At 38.9% G+C, this 19,475-nt stretch overlaps 1 protein-coding gene across 1 annotated transcript; it reads left to right on the top strand.

The window, feature by feature from the left end:
- Positions 1-589: 589 nt before the first annotated feature.
- ALX1 (ALX homeobox 1) lies at positions 590-19,190 on the top strand. Its single transcript, XM_005242641.2, has 4 exons — positions 590-821; positions 3,032-3,336; positions 6,779-6,907; positions 18,870-19,190. The coding sequence occupies exons 1-4, from the start codon at positions 590-592 to the stop codon at positions 19,188-19,190; spliced, it is 987 nt and encodes a 328-aa protein (XP_005242698.1).
- Positions 19,191-19,475: the final 285 nt, after the last annotated feature.

Raw genomic sequence — 19,475 nt, 5'->3', positions numbered from 1 at the left:
ATTGATTAAAGAAGATCCTTTACTTGAGGGTATGTGCCCCTGAAATTACCTTGCTCTAAGCCTCTCGGGGAGCTGGGGAAGAGGGAGGGAAGTGAGGGATTACTCTTTTTCCAGGATCCCTGGAGAAATGTGAATAGGTTGCAGAGGGGAAATGTCCTTTTCATGTGTCCTTCCTCCCTCCCTCCCTCCCTCCCTCCCTCCCTGTGTCTCCTCACCCTCTTCGCAGGATTGTGTGTGTCTGTTTGTCTGAAACAGATCTGTCTGTTGAAAATGGGCCTGGAACTCCCTCCTGTGTTGGGATTAGGTCTTGGGGGACCTGGGGTGGAGTTACATGGCTTGCCTATTTTCATATTCATTAGAAATGGGAGGTTGCATAAGGAGCCCCGCTGAGCTTCAAGATATAAGAGCAACTTCGGGTTCCCCCTTTCAAGACGAGACAAATCAAAGGCTCAGAGGCAAAACAGCTCCCTGAGCGCCGAAAGTCTTTCCCTCCCTCCTTCCTTCCCTCCCATCCACTCACCCACTCTCCCTCCCTCTCCTGCTCACAGTCCAGCCTCTGTCTAGGGAAGAGGCTCTCAAGCAGCCTTAGATGATTATGGATTTTCTGAGCGAGAAGTTTGCCCTGAAGAGCCAGCCGAGCAAGAACAGTGACTTTTACATGGGAGCAGGAGGCACTTTGGAGCACGTTATGGAAACTTTGGACAACGAGTCCTTTTATAGCAAAACGTCAAGCAGCAAATGTGTGCAGGCCTTCAACCCTCTGCAAAGGGCTGAGCATCATGTGAGGCTGGAGAGGACATCACCCTGCCAGGACAACAACGGTGAGTTGCCATCCCGAGGTTATTCTGGCTGCCACGCTTTGCCCCTCCTGCAGATGAACGGGGAGGTCAGGGCTTCTCCTGCCCGCCGAGACCCAGGGCTGCACTGTGCCGGCGTGCCGGGGGCTGTCAGGTAGCAGTAAATCATTACAACAATAATGATAATGACTACGGTAATAACAGTAGCAATAGCAACAACAGTAACAATCGTACCACCCGGAACTGGGAGCAGGCGATCTCCCGCTTCGAAGCGCTCTGCTCCTTCCAGCGCTGCCCTCCGGCTGCCGCCCTCCCTGCCGGCCCGGCCCGGCTCCCGCGGCCTGTCCCCGCCGGCGCGGGGCGCGGGCAGCGCAGCGCGGAGCACGCAGCCACGGACCGCCCGGCCCCGCAGCCGCCCGCCCGGGGCACCCCCAGGCCGGCGGCGGGGAACCGGGCGGGGTGGGCCGCGGCGGCCCCGCGCTGCCGGAGCGGCGGCGGCCGGCGGGGCCCGGCGGCTGCGGGAGGGCTCGGCCCCGGCAGCCCGGTGCGGCTCCGCGCGGCGCCGGGGCCGCCGTGCGACGTCCCCCGCGGCCGCCCCGCCAAGGGCACGGGGAAGCAGCGGCGGGCGCCGGCGGCTGCGGCGCCCCGGGCACGGCCAGGCACCGGCACCGGGGGGAGCCTGCTGCTTCCCAGCGGCGCCCTGTGAGGCCGGCGGGGCCGCTTTCGGCTCGTTACCCGATAACGCGCAGCGGCGGCTCTTCACGCCGACCGAAACGACTTCGGTAACTCGGCCACCAGCGTCCGGGAGTGTTTTTTCCCAGATGATCGGCACGGAGAAAGTGGAACGTTTCACTTTTGAAACGTTCAAGGTAGCCCCCGTTTTTCCAGCAGGATATAAACCATGTATAGAAAAAATAATTAAAAAATATTTTCCTGGCAGAATCGGAAAATGTGGTTAACACCAGCTACGGTAAGGAGACTAACAACATCTCACAGGTTTTGACTTCACAGAGGCATTGAAATATTAGTTTTTCAGAACGTACGAAACGGTTTGCGAGAAATAATGACAGATTTCTGCAAGTGCAACTTAAAAAAATAAACCAACCAAACAAAAACCAACCAACCAACCAACCCTACAGAAAATTGGTTTATACATTGAAGTTTTTCTTTAATGTGTACCTTGGGGGCTTTGGGGCATTTCCTATCTACATGTGTGCTGGTAGCAAGTGTCTAAAAATTGTGTTTGGTTAAAATGAGCTCGGACTGAAAGGAAAGAAATTACTCGGAATGTAAGAAAATCCCAAAGCAAGCTTCGTATCATGTGTTACATGCCATCTTTGTCGATTTTAAATTCAACAGAGTTCTAAACTTTTTTCGCCTGTGTCAGAGAAAAAAAGAAAACCAAAATCTTTTCGAATCTTGTAACATATCGCATGACATTTTCAGTGATGTGAGACGTGTAGAAATCGAAAAGAGTAGGAAATATTTCCATTTCTGATTAAGAAGCTACGGAGGAATATTTCTTCTCTCTCCTACTCAGATTTTACCTAAAGACAAATAGTTCCTGCAATCCTTATACAAAGTATATGAAACGATCTCTTTTAATAAGTTAACATTTTGCAGAAAGTCTCTGTATTTTCTAAGCATAACAAACTTAATTGGAAACAATTCCACTTTACAAATCCAAAAGAAGGTATATGGAATCTATTGAGTTTGTAAAGCAAAATTAATTTTCGGTTTCAATCGCTTCTTGATTTGTCAGTTTACAGCTATTTAGTTTACTTCACAGTTATTTTTTACTCTCATAGAAATAGTTTTTCTACATCTGCTTCCAAGTTTAAAGGCACATTTGTCAATAGCTTTATGCCACTTATCTTCTATGAAAATCTGTTTGGGCTAAGGTTCCTTATCTGTGCAATAATACTTGAAGCTGATTTCACGGGCTATTAACCAGTTTAGTGGCAGAGTAAAAGTATTCAAGTACTTTCACGCAGTCTCCTTATACTGAAAGATTTTAGATGATATTTTCAGATACAATTCTCAGTTAAAATTCTGTGTGATTTAGTACTTTTACCCTGTCTGTTGTTAATGCTACAGATTCCTCTTCCACCATCTCTTATAGAAACATGCAGCCGCATAGGACCTGGTTCCCTGTGAAACTGTTTGATATGAACTTTTGAATCTAAAGCCCCCCCTCTCTAACTAGTTATTTCCCTCCCCCACCTTGTGTACAGTGAACTATGGGATTACTAAAGTGGAAGGACAGCCTCTTCACACAGAGCTGAGCAGGCCCATGGACAATTGCAACAACCTCAGGATGTCTCCGGTGAAAGGGATGCAGGAGAAAGGGGAACTGGATGAGCTCGGTGATAAGTGTGACAGCAATGTCTCCAGCAGTAAGAAGAGGAGACACAGAACAACTTTCACCAGTTTGCAGCTGGAGGAACTGGAGAAAGTATTCCAGAAAACTCACTACCCCGATGTCTATGTCAGAGAACAGCTAGCTCTCAGAACAGAGCTCACTGAGGCCAGAGTCCAGGTAGGAACCAAACTTCAGCATTTCCATGACAAGTTGTGCATTGTAGGAACTAGTAAACGACACTCTTGGGGTTTGTACAAAAGCCTGTAAAGCTGAAGTAAATAGCTCATTTTGCTTTATTTCTTTATGGATATGAGCTGTTATGCTGCAGTACTGAAATAACTTCTTATTTTAAAAAATAGCTTGTGTTGCTGTTCTAGAAACTTGTTTAAATGATGAGAAAATAACATCAGTAGTAAAGCAGTCTTGATCTCTGGTAGTCCTTTTTACTGTCAGCATTCCAGGCGGTGAATAAATTGTGTGTTACATGTAAAGATCCCGCTAAAGAGATGAGTTGCATGTAGTTCAGACAGATGATGATGCAGAATTAGGACGCAGAGGATTCTGTGTGTGTTATGGCATGAACAGTACAATCTAAAAAGTAATCAAATTCCTTATTTCTATCTAAGGAGCATGCAGTGAAACTGCACATACATAAAAGTGGATAAATATGTATGTGTCTGTGTAAAACAAGGATGTAATCCTTTCATCACTGTTGAATGGAATAACTTAAAAAATCAAAAAATTGGGAAGTACATTTGTTGTCTTTTAAACTTGCACAGCGGATGGATAATGTTATGCTAATTTTTGGAACAAAGCATGCTGTTCACCACTTTGTGCAGTATTTGGGTATCTTAACTGCCTATGAAGCCGATTCATGCGGTATGTGCTTGTACAGTAACCTCAACAACATTTATGGCTTTGGATGTGTAATGGTGAGAAAAGAAGCTGAATATCCAGGAAGTGCAGCCCTTAACCCGTTTAGAGATCTTTTCTTAGAAAAGGCTGTGAGCTGCATTTTGGAGTCTATCCTGTTTTTAGAAATATTCCCCATTCTGGTAATAATCATAATTTCAATTTAGAGGATAGGAAGTCCTGTCGATTCTTATAGACTGCGATTAATTTTTTTAATTTAGTCACTTGAATATGATAACAACTTCACAACTTGTAATTAAACACATACTCACACATGCATATAGAGAAATAGACATCAGTGCACATGTACACAACTGAAATTAATCCAGGATCACTTTCAGAAAAGAACTTAGCTGATTCATTTTGTAAAGAACTGTTCTTTTCATGTCTATTCAACTGTAATGTTGAAATGCATAATGTTGAAATACTATTCTTACAATTGCATAAATCTGGAATAATGAGACCTAGTCCAAGAATAAATTAATTGTCAGAAGAGGGAGGGGAGAATTTGTCTAAAATGGGTCAACTGAATTTTTGTCACCTTTTTTCCCTAAGTTTTAGAAGCTTCATATTGTAAAAGTATTAAAAATTAGAGTAAACTATGACTCTGTATGACTGCACGACTGCACCAAACTTCCATAGAACATCTATTTCTATTTTATTTAAACCTGTTCTCCCCTTTCTTAAAAGATTATTGATCTTTGCATTTCTCGTATGCTAAATATGAAAGGAAACGGTGATCATTTCTATAGAGTAGCAACAGTATTCCATCACAAGATTAAGCAATTTAAAAGGCCTTACATCATTAGAGGCAAGCATCTGGCAATTCAAGGATAACAAGCAGCAGATTTTTATATTGCTTTGTGGAGGCAAATGGTTACTTTATCTCTGCCAAGAGTCAGTTTCTAGTAAAGTGATGTAAACAGAAACATTTTGGGGGATTGTCAAAGGAAAAAAATGTGCACTTTTTCCCTTTAGTTTCTATAAATTCAAGCAAATTGTTTGATTTAGTTTAGCAGAGTGATCAGCTGGATACCTTACCCACATTTCCCTTCACCGCCATTTCATCAACATCCAATTTAATATTTGTCCTGCATACACGCAGAGAGCGCCAACCTGAATCTAATTTATCTAAGTTGTTCTCTTTCCTGCTGCATGTCAGTGAAGTAATTGGCACCCTTTTTAAGGAGATTGTCAAGGTCTTTTTTCAATGAAAAAGCCTCAAGATTAAATTCCCTTAGTGTGTTCTTAATGCCTCCTGTGGAGACAGAATTTTTTTTTCTTTTCTTTTTGCTGAGCCTCAGGCATCATAAATAACACAAATTTACCAACAAGGTCCCTAACAATATATACTCAGCATATATTGCATAGGCCTTGCTTTGATTGCTGAGTACACTTTAAAAGATTGCACATACTAAACTTGCAACAAGTCCTTCAGAATTAAACAGCATATGCTTAAGCAGCATCAAAGGACAGTTGAGCTCTCCAAAGATCAAGGCAAAAACAGAATTATAAACCAGTGTTATTTTAAGTATCCTACCATCAGGGATAAGAATATACCCCTCAAAATGGGATTCGCAGGCAGTGTCTATATATATATATATATTAAAAAAATTGTTTATTGTCTGTATCTATCCAAATAGATTCACCGTCTATTTAGCAGGAAGACTAGCCAATGGTATTGTTTCCATAAAAAAAAAAGTAATGGTTCTGTTAGTAGTGTGACTTATTTAAAAAAAGTTGGAATGAGTTTGCTCATAGTTGAACAATAAAGGCTTAGTTGGATAATATTACTTTTATAAAAGAACAATTACTTTTTTAGCAATCCATTTAATGCATAAGGATAAGCCTTAGCCAGTCCAAACTTAACTGTTTGAAAGAAAAAAATAAATCTGAAAACCACAGGAGAGTGACAGGTATCAGACACAGCAAGAAATGTGCATATAATAGGTTTTGAGATAATGTCTGATACTCAAGACATTACAGAACAGTGCAAAGGTTATTTAAGCATAAAGAAAATAGCTTTTAGTTGTCAAGGACACATTGTTTCAGGTCTAAATTATTTCATAGTCTAAATGTAAAGTGTCATTCTTTAGTTTTAGATTTTCAAAAAGAGTTATCACCTAACACAGATGTGAAAAAAATGTCACAATAGTTTAAAAGTGATCTCATAATTCTTTTTTATCTTCCTGCCCTGTTAGCCTTCCTTATAGAAACCTTTTCTGCATTGCAGACTACTGTCCTGGTGCCAGCTCTCCCTGCCTTTTCATTACTGAATTTGGTAAAGATTATATATACCTCTGGGAGGCAGATCATAGATAGTCATATCAAATCAGTGGGCATGTGAAATTAAGAGAAAGTTTCTTTACAATTTGACTTGCTGCTTCTTATTGATTTTCCTCTACAGAACTGAACTCTGTCAGAATTAGCACTTCCTGACAGACTGATCTTTCCTCTGCGTTTTTTTTTTTTAGATGCTAGAAAGAAAATAATATAAACTTTTAAAATATCCAGAAAAAACTTAAGCAAGTCTGACACTGAGAAGATTGAAACTGCTAGAAGTTCATCCTCAGACAGAAAATTTCCCTTTCTTAGATAAACAGAAATTTCCAAAGCTACTGTCCAAAACCTCTTGGCTTTTTCCTAAAACTCTTTGCACAGTATGTAATTGAGTTTACCTTGGTGATTGTTTCCACATATACTATAGGTTTGGTTCCAAAATCGAAGAGCAAAATGGAGGAAAAGAGAACGCTATGGTCAGATCCAGCAAGCTAAGAGCCATTTTGCTGCCACCTATGACATATCTGTTCTTCCAAGGACTGACAGCTACCCTCAGGTATGGTAAAGACCAGTAGTACTTTGGTTCTACATTTACCTTCTCTTCCATCCTTGGGCACATATGTGCACAGAAGATGCATGAAGATGTCCCTGTGTTAGGTTTCAGTGTTCTTTAGCCATGTCAACAGAACCTACCACCATGAACAACAGTTTTGACATCTAATATGAATAATTAACTCTTAAAATACAAGTTTTTTTAAAACAATTATAGGAGCTGCAGAGTTTTGCATAAGTTATGTACTGAGAATGGCTGGCAATGTGGTTGTGCAGCTAAATCTTCTCTGCACGTAAAATTTTGCAGGGATTTGAATCACTTAACAACTCTGGTCTTGTATGCTTTAGTAAGATGAGGCATAAACTCTCTGATCTCTAGACAACTTCCTTTTAAACAGGCACCATTTCTTTACGGACCTCAACAGACCATTGAACACAAGTAGTCTCCTCCTAGCATGAAACCTTACTATGGCAACGTACAATCAGAATTTAATGGATATATCTGGGAGAGGGAGGCAGAGAGACAGAAAAGCTCTCTCAGACAGTAGTTGATTGTTTTCATGTGGTTGTTCCCCCCCCACCCCCTGTAAGGTATACTGTGTAATAAGATCATAATCTTCTGTCCCTGTTCTCCAGTCCCTTGGTTTACTGCCTTGTTTCATTCTCTGCTATTGTTTTTCTTCTTGCTTGTTTTAGTACATTGAATACTTTTATTCTGAAACCATTGTTTTTCATGTCTTTAGCTTCCCAGCCCTTTTACCACATAATTAAAAAAAAAAAAAAAAAGTACTATACAAAGCACAAATCTTGTATGGGTCCCTGTGGCAGAATCCTTCCACTGCTGTTGTCCTGGTGCTCTTCTAGTTCATTAGGTAGCAGAGTTTCTGCTAACCTTAAGAATATGCTCATTCTATGAGAGCTTGCTTTGGTCATGCTCTACATTGACTGAATGTGATTAGTTTTGAACCAGAGGCCTTGGGCCCGTGTGTTATCTACCCAGCTTAAAGTGCTTTACCTCTGAAAAAGTTGCATGTTACTAGATTTGATGCCTGGGACAGAGCTGGTTTGTGTTCCAGCAGCACAGAATATGGGTACAACAATTTCAGATTTGGTGGCACTTCTGCCTGTTTTTATTTTATAATGTAATTGTGCATTAGCTCAAATTACATCAGAAACCACTGCATGACACGCTCTGTATTTAAGTTTAAGTAGGAGGAGACCTATGTAGGTGGAGGTGTGCAAAAAGACCTTAAGCACTCCTAGGCAGATTCACAAAGACATGGATGCACAATCACTCACAGATCTTACTCAAGGTATTCAAGTAACTTTTGATACCTGACTTATCTATAGCATCACAACAGATGACAAAAGGAATAGTACTTAAGCTTTGGGCCTGACTCAGTTCTTTAGAATAAATTTTGTGTCTCCAAGTTAATTTTGTAATTTTAGTAGGACTTCATCTAGAAATTTACCCAACTGACAGAAGTTTCATGAGCATAAGATAATGGAATAATATAAACAATTGGTAAACACTTGAAATGGTTGTCCTAAATTTCAAGTTCTAAAAAAGAAACATTTTTTAATTATATGAGAGTATCATCATAAAAACCTAAACCAAATGAAATATCTCTTCTGTACTTTCAGATTGTTAAAAAGATGAGTGAATTAATTGGATTTCTATTTATAAATTTGTTACAAAACATGTTTTGTAGGCTGATGACAGAACTAAATTTCAGGCTGGCAAAACTTTCTACCATTAATTTATAAGTTCTTAAAAACGAGACATTGAAACAGAAATGTTGGTACCATAATCTTAAATAAAGCATCACTAATGTTTATAGAAATATAAAATATATACTCATTCATAAACATAAATGTGTAGTACTCACCTACAATCACTGACTAACACACTGCAGGTAAACAGGCACAAACATGTAATTGAGTCTGGTCACTTGCATGTGAGAGTTGTGTTGTACTGCACTGTACTGTACTTCATGAACAGGAACAAGGAGCTAAATGAAGGCGTGAGTCCACTTCACATTGGCTGTTTCAGCTGAGTGCTTGCATGCATAGTTTGGCTACATGATAAAAACAAGGCATCTTACTCCTCAGTGAAGAAGGTGGCTCCTTTGCTGTATACTGGGCTATGAACAGGTATCCAGGCGATTATCACAGAAGAGTCAATGCAAGTTCACATTCTTGCTAACCTGGTGGTAATTCTTCGTAGTTTCACATTCTTAAATCCTCACCTTCAGTAAAACCATGTCTGTATCACATAAATAACATTTCCAATGAGAATGTTTGAGAGAATGAAAATCTATATTAAACAACCACTAACATCACTGCATTCAAATCTTTTGAACTAGCCTCACTTAAAGAAAATAAATCTACAGTACTTGCTATAAACCTATTAATGTATCCCACATTTCAGGTAGAAAGTTATTTAAAATTGTTATCTGCATATTTGGTTTTAGTGTTATAGATTGATTTCCCAAACAATTCCATTATTTCAGTGTAGTTAATGCAAGAAAAGAAATAAAATATTTTCCCTTCCCTTCCCCTTCTCTTCCCCTTCCCTGCCCCCATGTACAAGCACTCTTATTGAGACCCTGAAATCACTAAATATTGAACAAGCTTTGCCATACTTTTGAGTAAATAATTTTTCTTGAGGATTGTGGAACACAGATCACTAGAGCTTATTTATGAAGCCTCTATAAACATAGGGGAAAACAGACTCTGTTGCTGGCAAAAAATATAGGATGAATGTTGAAAAAGGATCAAATCAAGCTGAGGTATTTACTGTTGTGTGGCAGAAGGAACGGGAACAAATGTGAATTTCTGGTGTGCATTATATGATTTTGCATTCTAAAGATTTCTGTTTTGAATCCTACCATGGATATGTTATGTTCACAAAATGGACATCCCACTTGCATTCCAGCAGAAACATCAGTCCCTTTTGCAGTCAACAGAGGGTGTGGAGACCTGTGCTTACTCTCTTTACCAATTATCTTCATCAAGTACAAATTAAGAACATGCTGCTGCTATGTACCGTACAACTATACAACCTGAAATGTTTTCTTGTGAGGAAACGATCTTTTAATCTTATTTCAGATAGAAGATTGGCTCTGAATCAGAGAATGTTTGAGGTTGGAAGACGCCTCTGCAGGTGGCCTGGTCCAACCCACATTTCTATAATCAAGTCTAATTTTGCTATTAAATTACACATCTTTATCTTCAAAATAGTAATACACAATTTAGTTTTTTTCCTAGATCATAATTGTTTGCTTTGCTAATTCAGTATAACTTTAATTATTTTTACAGTATGTTGGCTTCAGGTGCTACTTAATTTGCAAAGTAGTGGCTCAGCTGGCTGCCAAGAAGTTCAGTGTGTCCTAAACTGTCCAAATTCTCCACACATACATCTTCTATTAATTACACTGGCAACACCTAGATTGCAGAGAAGGATAATCATCTGTTATTCATGTGTTTTGTTTTTTTTTTATTTGGCTTCAGCATTAAACATACCACAGCATTGTTAAGTTTTCACTCAGATGAAATATCTAACTTTTGACAACACTATGCTAAAAATCAGTTTTTTTCTAGGAAAGTGTTATATATGGTACTTCTCATTCATTTTAGTAAAAGGTTTAAATTGCATTAGTTTCAGTATTTAAGCTTCAAGTTTCTCTTGCAGATGCAACACATTGTAGTCTGAGTCATCTTAAGTGCACTCAGAAAACAATTCACTGGGTAAAACTTTTATCCCAGACATTTTGAGCCTCATTAACTAGCAATATTGTGCTGATGGTATGAAAGCTGAGAGGGGCATCTTAACATCAGTGGGGAAATGAATGCACATTCACTTCATGGAGATGTTTATTTCAACTCATTCTAGTAAATGCCACTAAACAAGCAGTAGTTGATTTGATCACCTAAATATAGTGCCTAGTGTTAATAAAGATGTCATGGGATATCTGAGACGTTGTTACAGTGCTGATGAACAGGACTTATGAGAAGGATACACCCTTCAGGGGGAGGCAGCTGGTGACTGGATAAATATTAGACATTTGTGCTCAGTCAAATGACAAATACTTCGTCAAAGGGACGGTTCCCTTCAAAGTTGGTGAAAATCTAGTAGATTATTTTTTTCTTCCTAAAGTATAAGGTGTAAAATAGGTAAGATGATCTTTAAAAATGTAATTTTTCTCCAATGCCTGGTTCAGCTGCAGACATTTACAGTCATCTTACATAAATCTATACATTGTGTGGTAGGAAAGGAACAATAAACTGATTAGTTAGCCTTGCTCTTCTCTTACTTTATTGGTCTTTACCTGACTATTGCTGTCCCATGCCTAGTGAGAAGGCTAATGTTATAAAGGGTACTTGACCTTCTCAGGTTTAATGTTTAAGTATGAGAAGTAGCAAGGGAACAAAATACCTGAGACAAAATTTCATTTGCATCCCCTCCTTATTCAGACACACGAGAGTGAAATTTGATCAAAAGCCTACACTGTTATCACACAGACCTAGCTTTCCCTGAATGAGTTAAATTTATAAAGATGTTATGTTTATAAATGTAAGTGCATCAGTATGTAAATAAACATGAAATTGTATCCTTGAAAAGCAGGTATAAGGGGCAACACTCTTCCCCTGGGTAGACTCTTTCCACACTTTGCATCTTTTCTTCTTGTTTGCTCTTTGAGTCTGGTTCATTTGTTGCCATTGTTCTTCTAAGTTCTTTTGGAAGGGTTTATATTGTCACACCATTATGCTTTCCCTCTGGCTATCACATGTAAAAGGTATTGTTTGCTTCTTTTATTTACTTGAAAATGCAGGCAATAGTTGGATAGGACTGAATTTAATCTTTTTTATTTTTGGTGGAAAAAAACCAGCCTAGTGCAGGTGGGAATCCCAAGAAGAAAAAAGCATTTCAATGGTACGGGAACTGGAGTGATACAGAAGGTATAGAAAGAAGGGAGAGTGTTGAAATGTCAAAAATAGAAGGAAGAGGCTGAAGTTTACATTCCATCCACCAGACTGATAAAACAAATAAGTTGAACAGCATGGCATCACATGATATGTTTTGGCAATCAAAGAGTGTAGAAATGGTATCAGTATACATGTGTTATGTACTAAGTCCTTGGATCATCATTACAGTTCTGCTCTAGCCTTAGTACATATGGGTAATTCTCATTAGCAATAATCAAAGTTACATGCTCCAATTAAATCTTTCATATGGCATATATTAGACACCACATGTTATATGACTTAAAAATTCTTTTAACTGTAATAGACATATAAATGACAGTTAATCACAATAGTTCATTAAGGCTATGGGTACACTGATTAAGTAGGAGTAGATGTGGTAGACATATCTGAGCTAGCTTCAAAGAAGTTTTATTATATACTCATGCTGTCTAGCTGTGACAGCATGGATCTCAGGCTGGGCCACCACCTGGATGGTACATTGCTCGCTGCATATGTGCTGACTGCTGCACTGCTGTGGCTGATCTTCCAACAAGAGTAACACTTCTAATCTTTTTGGGTGGTGTCTGTTCCACACAAAATAGTTTGTGCACTGTGCTTTAATTTTTTTCTTAGTTCTAAATCATCACTGTATGTGGTCCTTCTTGCAGTCTCAAAATTCGGTTTCTCGCTTTGTTATATTTTTTTTGTGAAACATGTATTTCTTTAAGTGTGTAAGTAGCTTTAACTGGGGTTTAATTGTAAGGTAAATCTGTTTTTTTCTGAGATAGAAACACTTTTTAAATAATATTTTTCAAAGTATGGCATTCTGTCTTTAACTGTATCATAAATGTGAAATATAATTAATTTGTATTGTAACTGGCCTTGAGATTGCAGTATGGAGAAGTTACAGTTTATCTAGAAAACATCCCATACAAGAATGAAAGCTTGATGACTTTTTGAATCCTGCATTATTTTGCACTTTAGCAAACTTGTTAAGCATGGAATCAAATGAACAGGTTGTCATTTTGTTCACCATGTGTAAGGCCCAAATGTGGACTAAATGCATCTATCATTATTTTAGAACTGTAGCATTAAGCCTCTCACTACCAAGGGCCAACCTGCATTTTATGGACATATCTGAAAATGGCGTGCTGCATCTCTCTCATATGTGCCTGAATCCAATACAGTACAGATGATCTTCTCATGTTCATTAGGTACAATGGCTCCAATAAAATGATCACAAATAATACCAAGAAATATTCTGTCTAAAGGAAAAAATACAATGAGAGTGGTAAAGCCTTGGAACAAGTTGCCCACAGAAGTTATTGAATCTCTGTAACTGGAGCTACTCAAAACTTGTCTGGATAGGGCTTCAGTATCCTGATCTAAATTCTAAGCTGTCAGCAAGGGTTTGGAATAATAATCCTAGAGGTCCTTGTCAGTTTAAATTATTCTGAGAATCTACAAATCTGCAAACTCAGGAAGTACAGGCAAATCTCTGCCCATAGTTTGGATGTCCTGAAGCGGTCCCCAGAAAAAAAATACTGTAGCAAGTGACAGACCAAATTAATTGTGCTGATGGACTAGAAGTAGCCTGCAGGTCATAAGTTGTAAACTAGCAGTTCTGAGCAGTTAAACAGCGATTTCATTTAATCTGCCTAAAGTAGCTCCTTGTTCAAGCACAGGTTTCATGTTTTCTGGCAGTGCAAGGATTGTTGCTTCACATAAAGAGAGGAGTGACAAAAATTTAACAAATCAGTCCCTGACTTTTCTACAATTAGGTAAATTCTTAACTCTTCAGTTAGTGCCACTGTTTTCTCCCTTGCAATGCCCAGGAACAGCCTGAAAACAGTCAATGTGTAGTTCCATATTACTTACTAGAGTAATTATAATAATGTACAATATAACATAACATATATTATGCAATATAATAACAATAATAATTTATTACTTCATATCTAGACATCTTAAAAGAGATTAACATTTCCTATGTGAAGCACTAAACCGCATGTCCACTCAAACAAAAGCTGTGTGTGCTCATATGTGTGTCTGTTGGGAACAGACACCAGTCTGGATAGGTAGGTGGCTCAAATAGCGTGAGTCAAGACATTTGGTGATGGGAGAACCAAAGATGGGTAAGTGATAGTAAAACTCTCAGAAAATTTGGAGATTTGACTTTATGTTATTTCTCCAGGTGCTGTGTAAGAAGACTGAAGCTCCAGGAGCTTGAAATTTTAGCAGAAAAAAAGCAGTAACATCAGATGGGATGACCAATTACCTCAGCTAATTTTCCTCTGCCGTGTCAAGCAGAAGGTCATATACTTAGGAAATGATATCATAACCATGTTAACAACCATAACTTTCCAGTTATGTTCTTGTCACAGCTATGAAATTCTATTTCTTTTTTTTCCACTGGGAAGGGTGTGTATGTGTGTGTATAAAACATACAGTAGGTAAATATATTGAAGGGCTCTGGTAATTTCATGGTAACCACAAGAGCAAAGCTCAAGTTGTTTGTGATGTTAACAGAAACCAGAGATGTGCTGTATGTATAGCCTCATTCACAGTCTCTGAATTGCCTTTTATATAGTTCATGGATCACACAAGAGTTTAAGAGGAAAAATATTTTTTTAAAATTCATGTACATAATGTCCCTTTTCCTTCCAACATACCAGAAGAAGGTCTGATAATTTTGACTTATTGTAAAACATTACTGTATTTATTTTTAATACAGGAATACCTTCTGCACCTAAATTTCACTACAAGATATTTATGTTGTAAATCCTTGCTAAAACCTGAAAATGTAATGTCAAAAGTGAAGTGACCTGACCAACTAAAATGAATAGAAAGTTGATATGACTGAAACATTCTTTCAAAACACATAACTGTCTCATGAGAAAAGATGTAAAGTTTTCCTAGCAACTTGTGACACTTTTCAAGTTAAGTTTTCTAATTTGGATTCCTTTCTCTAAGGAAGAAACCTAGGGCATCCCTTTGAAAGTTTTAGGAATTAATAACTTGTTCACATATTTCTTTAACAAGACATTAGTATGTTTTAGGATTTGCAGCTGTAGTCTGTTCTCATTTACACCTGTGCAATCTCACTGAAATTAAATTGAAAGAGATTTGTCTAAGATAAAAATATCAGGAAAATTGGTCATACTAAACTTAGTTTGCTGCAAACCAAACTACTAGAAATATGGGGGAAAAAGGTGATTTTGTGATGCCTCCAGACCACATAGGTTATTGGGCACTTCCAAATTGAGCTTCTGAACCTCTTGAAGTCTTCCCATCATGATTATATTAAAGGTAAATTCATACACGTTCCTATTTAAACAGATTTTTTGGGAAAATTCTTCTCATAATTATACCTGTGCAGCCTGGTCAACTGCAGCATTTGGCATAGTGTTTCTTAGAAAGAAATCTTATTAAGTCAGGTAGATGAGACTGTCACATGTGTGTTAGCTTTGCAGATGATGAGCTCCTTCAGAATTAGCTTCTGTATTAGATGCTTCACAGATGAACTAGTGTCTCCCTGGGTAAATTCATCCTGTTGTGAAGGTTTTAAGGCTGACTATTTGGCCTGGAAATAACATAAAAAAAGAATGAGGTTCTCTGTGCATGTGTTTGAAATGTCTCCAACTCCCCCCCAGATTCTTTTTTAGCTGTATCAGCTCACTGTTTCAATTCAGTAAAGAGTTGTACCAGCAAAACAAACTGAAATGGAACAGCCCAGAAATAGGAATGGGTGACTTGCTTTGTAGGAAGAAAGAAAAACCACTCCCAACAGTTGCTTAGTCTTGACAATGCTGCTGCAAGAAGCATATATGTAGCCACAAAATGATACATTTCATGTGCAAGTTAAAAAGTACAATTAAAAGTTTCTAATGTTCCTGAACAAAAAACCCAAAAGACAACAATTTTTCTACAGATAACTGGGTTTCTGATTTTCACAGTTCATGACTAAGAATGTGTGCAGCTTGGGCTTTCAGGCAAAGTGGAGATATTCTCTGGATTTTATAGGCTTTCAGTGACTACATTCTTTACTACTTTCCTCTGTACTCTAATTATTCTATGTGGCTCCAAACACATTAAGTCTGAGGAGGCAGTAAGCTTTTTGAGTCTTAGCAGATGACCTCCCAGTTGCTGCACACTTAACTACCACACTTTGCAGCTCTTTCAAGGTCCCTTGCTTCCTTCTTGTCGTAATCTGTAAATCTGTACTAGGATTGGAGAAACCTTCCAGGCAACAGGACACAAAAGAATCCCTGAATTTTGAACCATTAGAGATGTACTGCTCTCTTTGGGAATATTCTGTGTGGTTGAATGCAACAAACTTTTGTAAGCAAGACAGTGGTTCATACATGTCCAGATAAGACATGTCTTTTAATCTCCAGGTAAACCACCTGTTCTCTGAAGAGCAAAAAAGTTTGATTATAAGTCAAAACTGGCTCAGGTGGGTTAATTAAGGAGTAATAAGGCAGCTGAGGGTCATGACAAGCTGTAGAGCAGGGGTCCTCAAACTATGGCCCGCGGGCTGGATACGGCCCCCCAGGGTCCTCAATCCAGCCCCCCGTATTTACAGACACCCCCCCCGGGGTTGGGGGGGGAAACCAAGCAGCCGCAGATGACTGCCTGCCACTGCATCCGCGTGTCGGCCCCCTGTTTAAAAAGTTTGAGGACCCCTGCTGTAGAGGGTCTCCTGTGGGCTGTTGTTTGAAAGTCTTCTAAAAACTGTTGAACGGAGGAGGGAAGGATGGGAACTAGAAAGTTCTGAAACTCTCAGTTGAGCCTCTTTCCTCCTGTAGATCTCAGGAGGCCCACACAAAGGAGGAAAAATTCTCAATATCCTTCCCAAGCACCTTATTCACTCCATTACCTCTCAGCAGATCACCTGCAGGAGCAGATGACTGAGGTGTGGCCAACCAGCTGTGTGTGTGTGCGCGTGTGGAAAGGCAAGCTGCATTTATGTGAGTGGGTGTGGAAGTGTACGTGTGCCTGTATGTATGCACGTCTGTGCGAACTAGGAGTTGGGCAGACTAAGAGTTTGGGGAGATGTGTTGTTACCATGGCTTTTCCCCAGCCTTCTGCAGGAAATGAAAACGGAGTATTTTCTCGTTCTTTTTTGTTGCTGCAGTTGCCAAGGAGCCCATATTAGTTTGCAAGCTCCTGATGACCCCTGCTAATACAACTGTTCAAAATACTAACTTTTAAAATAAGACACTATCTCATCCTTGCTATCTGCACTAGATCTCAGCTAGATAAGTTCAGTGAACCATAATTTATCTCTAGCTTGCTGGTGGTTTGGTGGGTATGTGTTGTTGGAAAGTAATAGGGCAATGGGAAAAAAACAGCTCAGCAGTAGAAATATGTTTTCATTCTCTGTGTATGTGTGTGTCTTTCATAATTCATTACTTCCCCTGACCTTACTTTGGCAGAAAAAAATCACTCAGCTAAAGTGATAACCTACATATCTGAAAGCCAAAATTCCTTTGTCTATGGGTTTGGAACGTGAAGACAAAATTAAGTTTGAAGTGGAAATTCACTTTACAGTGCTAACTGAAGAGTAATTGCAATTACTTCAATGTACAGCAGAGAACAAAGACATGTGGGCTCAATCCCAGTGCATCAGAGAAATGATACACTGAACAGACAACAGATTTTTAGGATGAAGACAATTTTAGTGAGGTAAAACATAAAAGTATATAGTTACTGGCTGAGAAGTTGTGTACTATGAATGAGGGCTAAAAATGTCTTGTGTCATGATATTTGTACATTTAAAAAAATCAGTACTCAGGAAAGAGATATAAGTAAAAGTGGAGAAGAAATACAGAGCTGTACATTTTATAATGGTGACTACAAGTGAGAAATGACTGTTAGAGTATGTCAGAAATTACATCCATGTAGTACCGACAGAGACATATGGAGTGGAGAGTTTAAAAAGACAGGACAGCTGCTGAGTGTGAAGTTTGATTCAAGCACAGTGAATAGAGGAGGAATGAAAGAATGCACAGTTTGAGACAATGACGGAAGCTGACTTGTGCTAGGCCTTGCTAATTCTTACTATCTGTTCATCTAGCAACAGATAAGTGAAAAATACCTATCCATAAGTAGCATCTATGCATAGAAAATAGTAGAAGGCCTGAGGCTCAGAATGAAGCTTTAAGTGATTGCTAAGTAAAGAAGGCATTATACATCAAAGCTTGAATACGTGGTTCCTCCAGATCTTCAGCAGACATTGCTGGTAACCACAAAGTTTGTGTCCTAGTCTGTCATGCAGCGTTTTCCAGGGATGCACAGCGTAGCCAGTTAGGCTGAGAGAGCTGAAACAGAAATGCCCTCAAGTATAATTTTGTATAAAACCATCATGAAAATGATTTTTATCTTTAAACCATCTTTGAAACAACTTTAGGAAAAACTCTTGAATTTTTATCAACCGTGCCTGTATTTTATGGATTAATTTGTTTTAAAGTAATTATGCAAGGATTCTCAGTATTTAATTTTGCAAATCTTTGTTGGGCTTTGTTGCTTGAGAAATCCTGGTTTGTTTTGTTCACCCTTTTATACTGTTTCCTACCTCTGCACTAAGGAAGAATTCTGATGAGGAGAAGCTTTGATGGTGAAATCAACTATGATATTGTCCTCTTTTGACATGTTTTCTTTGAAGTCAGTTGTTTGCTTCCACTAATTTTACTGACTAGCTGGGCTGATGGCATCCTGAGGTTCAATAGTTAAACGCTAAGGATAGAGCCACAGAACAAATGGATGACAGAGCAAGGAATATGATTCGGTAGCCCTTGCTCTTACGTGAATGATCCAATATTTTGACTCATGCAATGTCTTCATGGTATTTTCTAATATGATTGCGGAGAACTAGTTAAGTACTTGTTGCTTGTTTTAGAGGAGAACTAATGATGGATGTGTTAAGCAAACCAAGCATTGCAGAAAACAAAAGAAGAACTTTCTAAATTTGATCTTATTCATTTTATATGTTCCAGATTCAGAACAATCTGTGGGCAGGGAACGCGGCTAGTGGTTCTGTGGTTACCTCCTGCATGCTGCCACGAGATACGTCCTCCTGTATGACACCTTATTCCCATTCACCCCGGACAGATTCTGGCTACACAGGCTTTTCAAACCACCAGAATCAGTTCAGCCACGTGCCCCTCAATAATTTTTTCACTGACTCTTTACTTTCTGGGGCAACCAATGGACATGCTTTTGAAACCAAGCCGGAGTTTGAAAGGAGGTCCTCCAGCATTGCAGTTCTACGGATGAAAGCCAAAGAGCATGCTGCCAATATTTCCTGGGCCATGTAATACAGCCATACCCTTTCTTAATTTCCTTGTTTGTTTTTTTTTTTTAAATAGCAAACTGAAAACATTTTTATTTCTCATATTTAAAGGACACAACAATAAGCTGCTGTGCGTGGAATGCTAGAAATCACAATATACACAATATCTGCTTAAACAAATGCAATATAATATTTAACAATAAAACAAGAATAAACCAAATAGATTTACCATGCATCAAGCTCAACAAGCCCTCTTTGTCTTGGATTTTATATATAAATGTGTTTTGTTGTACCAGTTGATGAAATATGA

The sequence above is a fragment of the Falco peregrinus genome, chromosome 6 (genome assembly GCF_023634155.1).
Source record: "Falco peregrinus isolate bFalPer1 chromosome 6, bFalPer1.pri, whole genome shotgun sequence".
NCBI classification, from domain to species: domain Eukaryota; kingdom Metazoa; phylum Chordata; class Aves; order Falconiformes; family Falconidae; genus Falco; species Falco peregrinus.
Note: the sequence above shows the minus strand (reverse complement) of the source record. Positions and strands in the feature narration are given on the sequence as shown.

Excerpts from the sequence above, each read along its gene's own strand:
- ALX1 (XM_005242641.2), top strand. The coding sequence starts at position 590 with ATGATTATGGATTTTCTGAGCGAGAAGTTTGCCCTGAAGAGCCAGCCG. Across the intron at positions 3,337-6,778 it reads TCACTGAGGCCAGAGTCCAG|GTTTGGTTCCAAAATCGAAG; the intron begins GTAGGAACCAAA and ends CATATACTATAG. Across the intron at positions 6,908-18,869 it reads GGACTGACAGCTACCCTCAG|ATTCAGAACAATCTGTGGGC; the intron begins GTATGGTAAAGA and ends TATATGTTCCAG.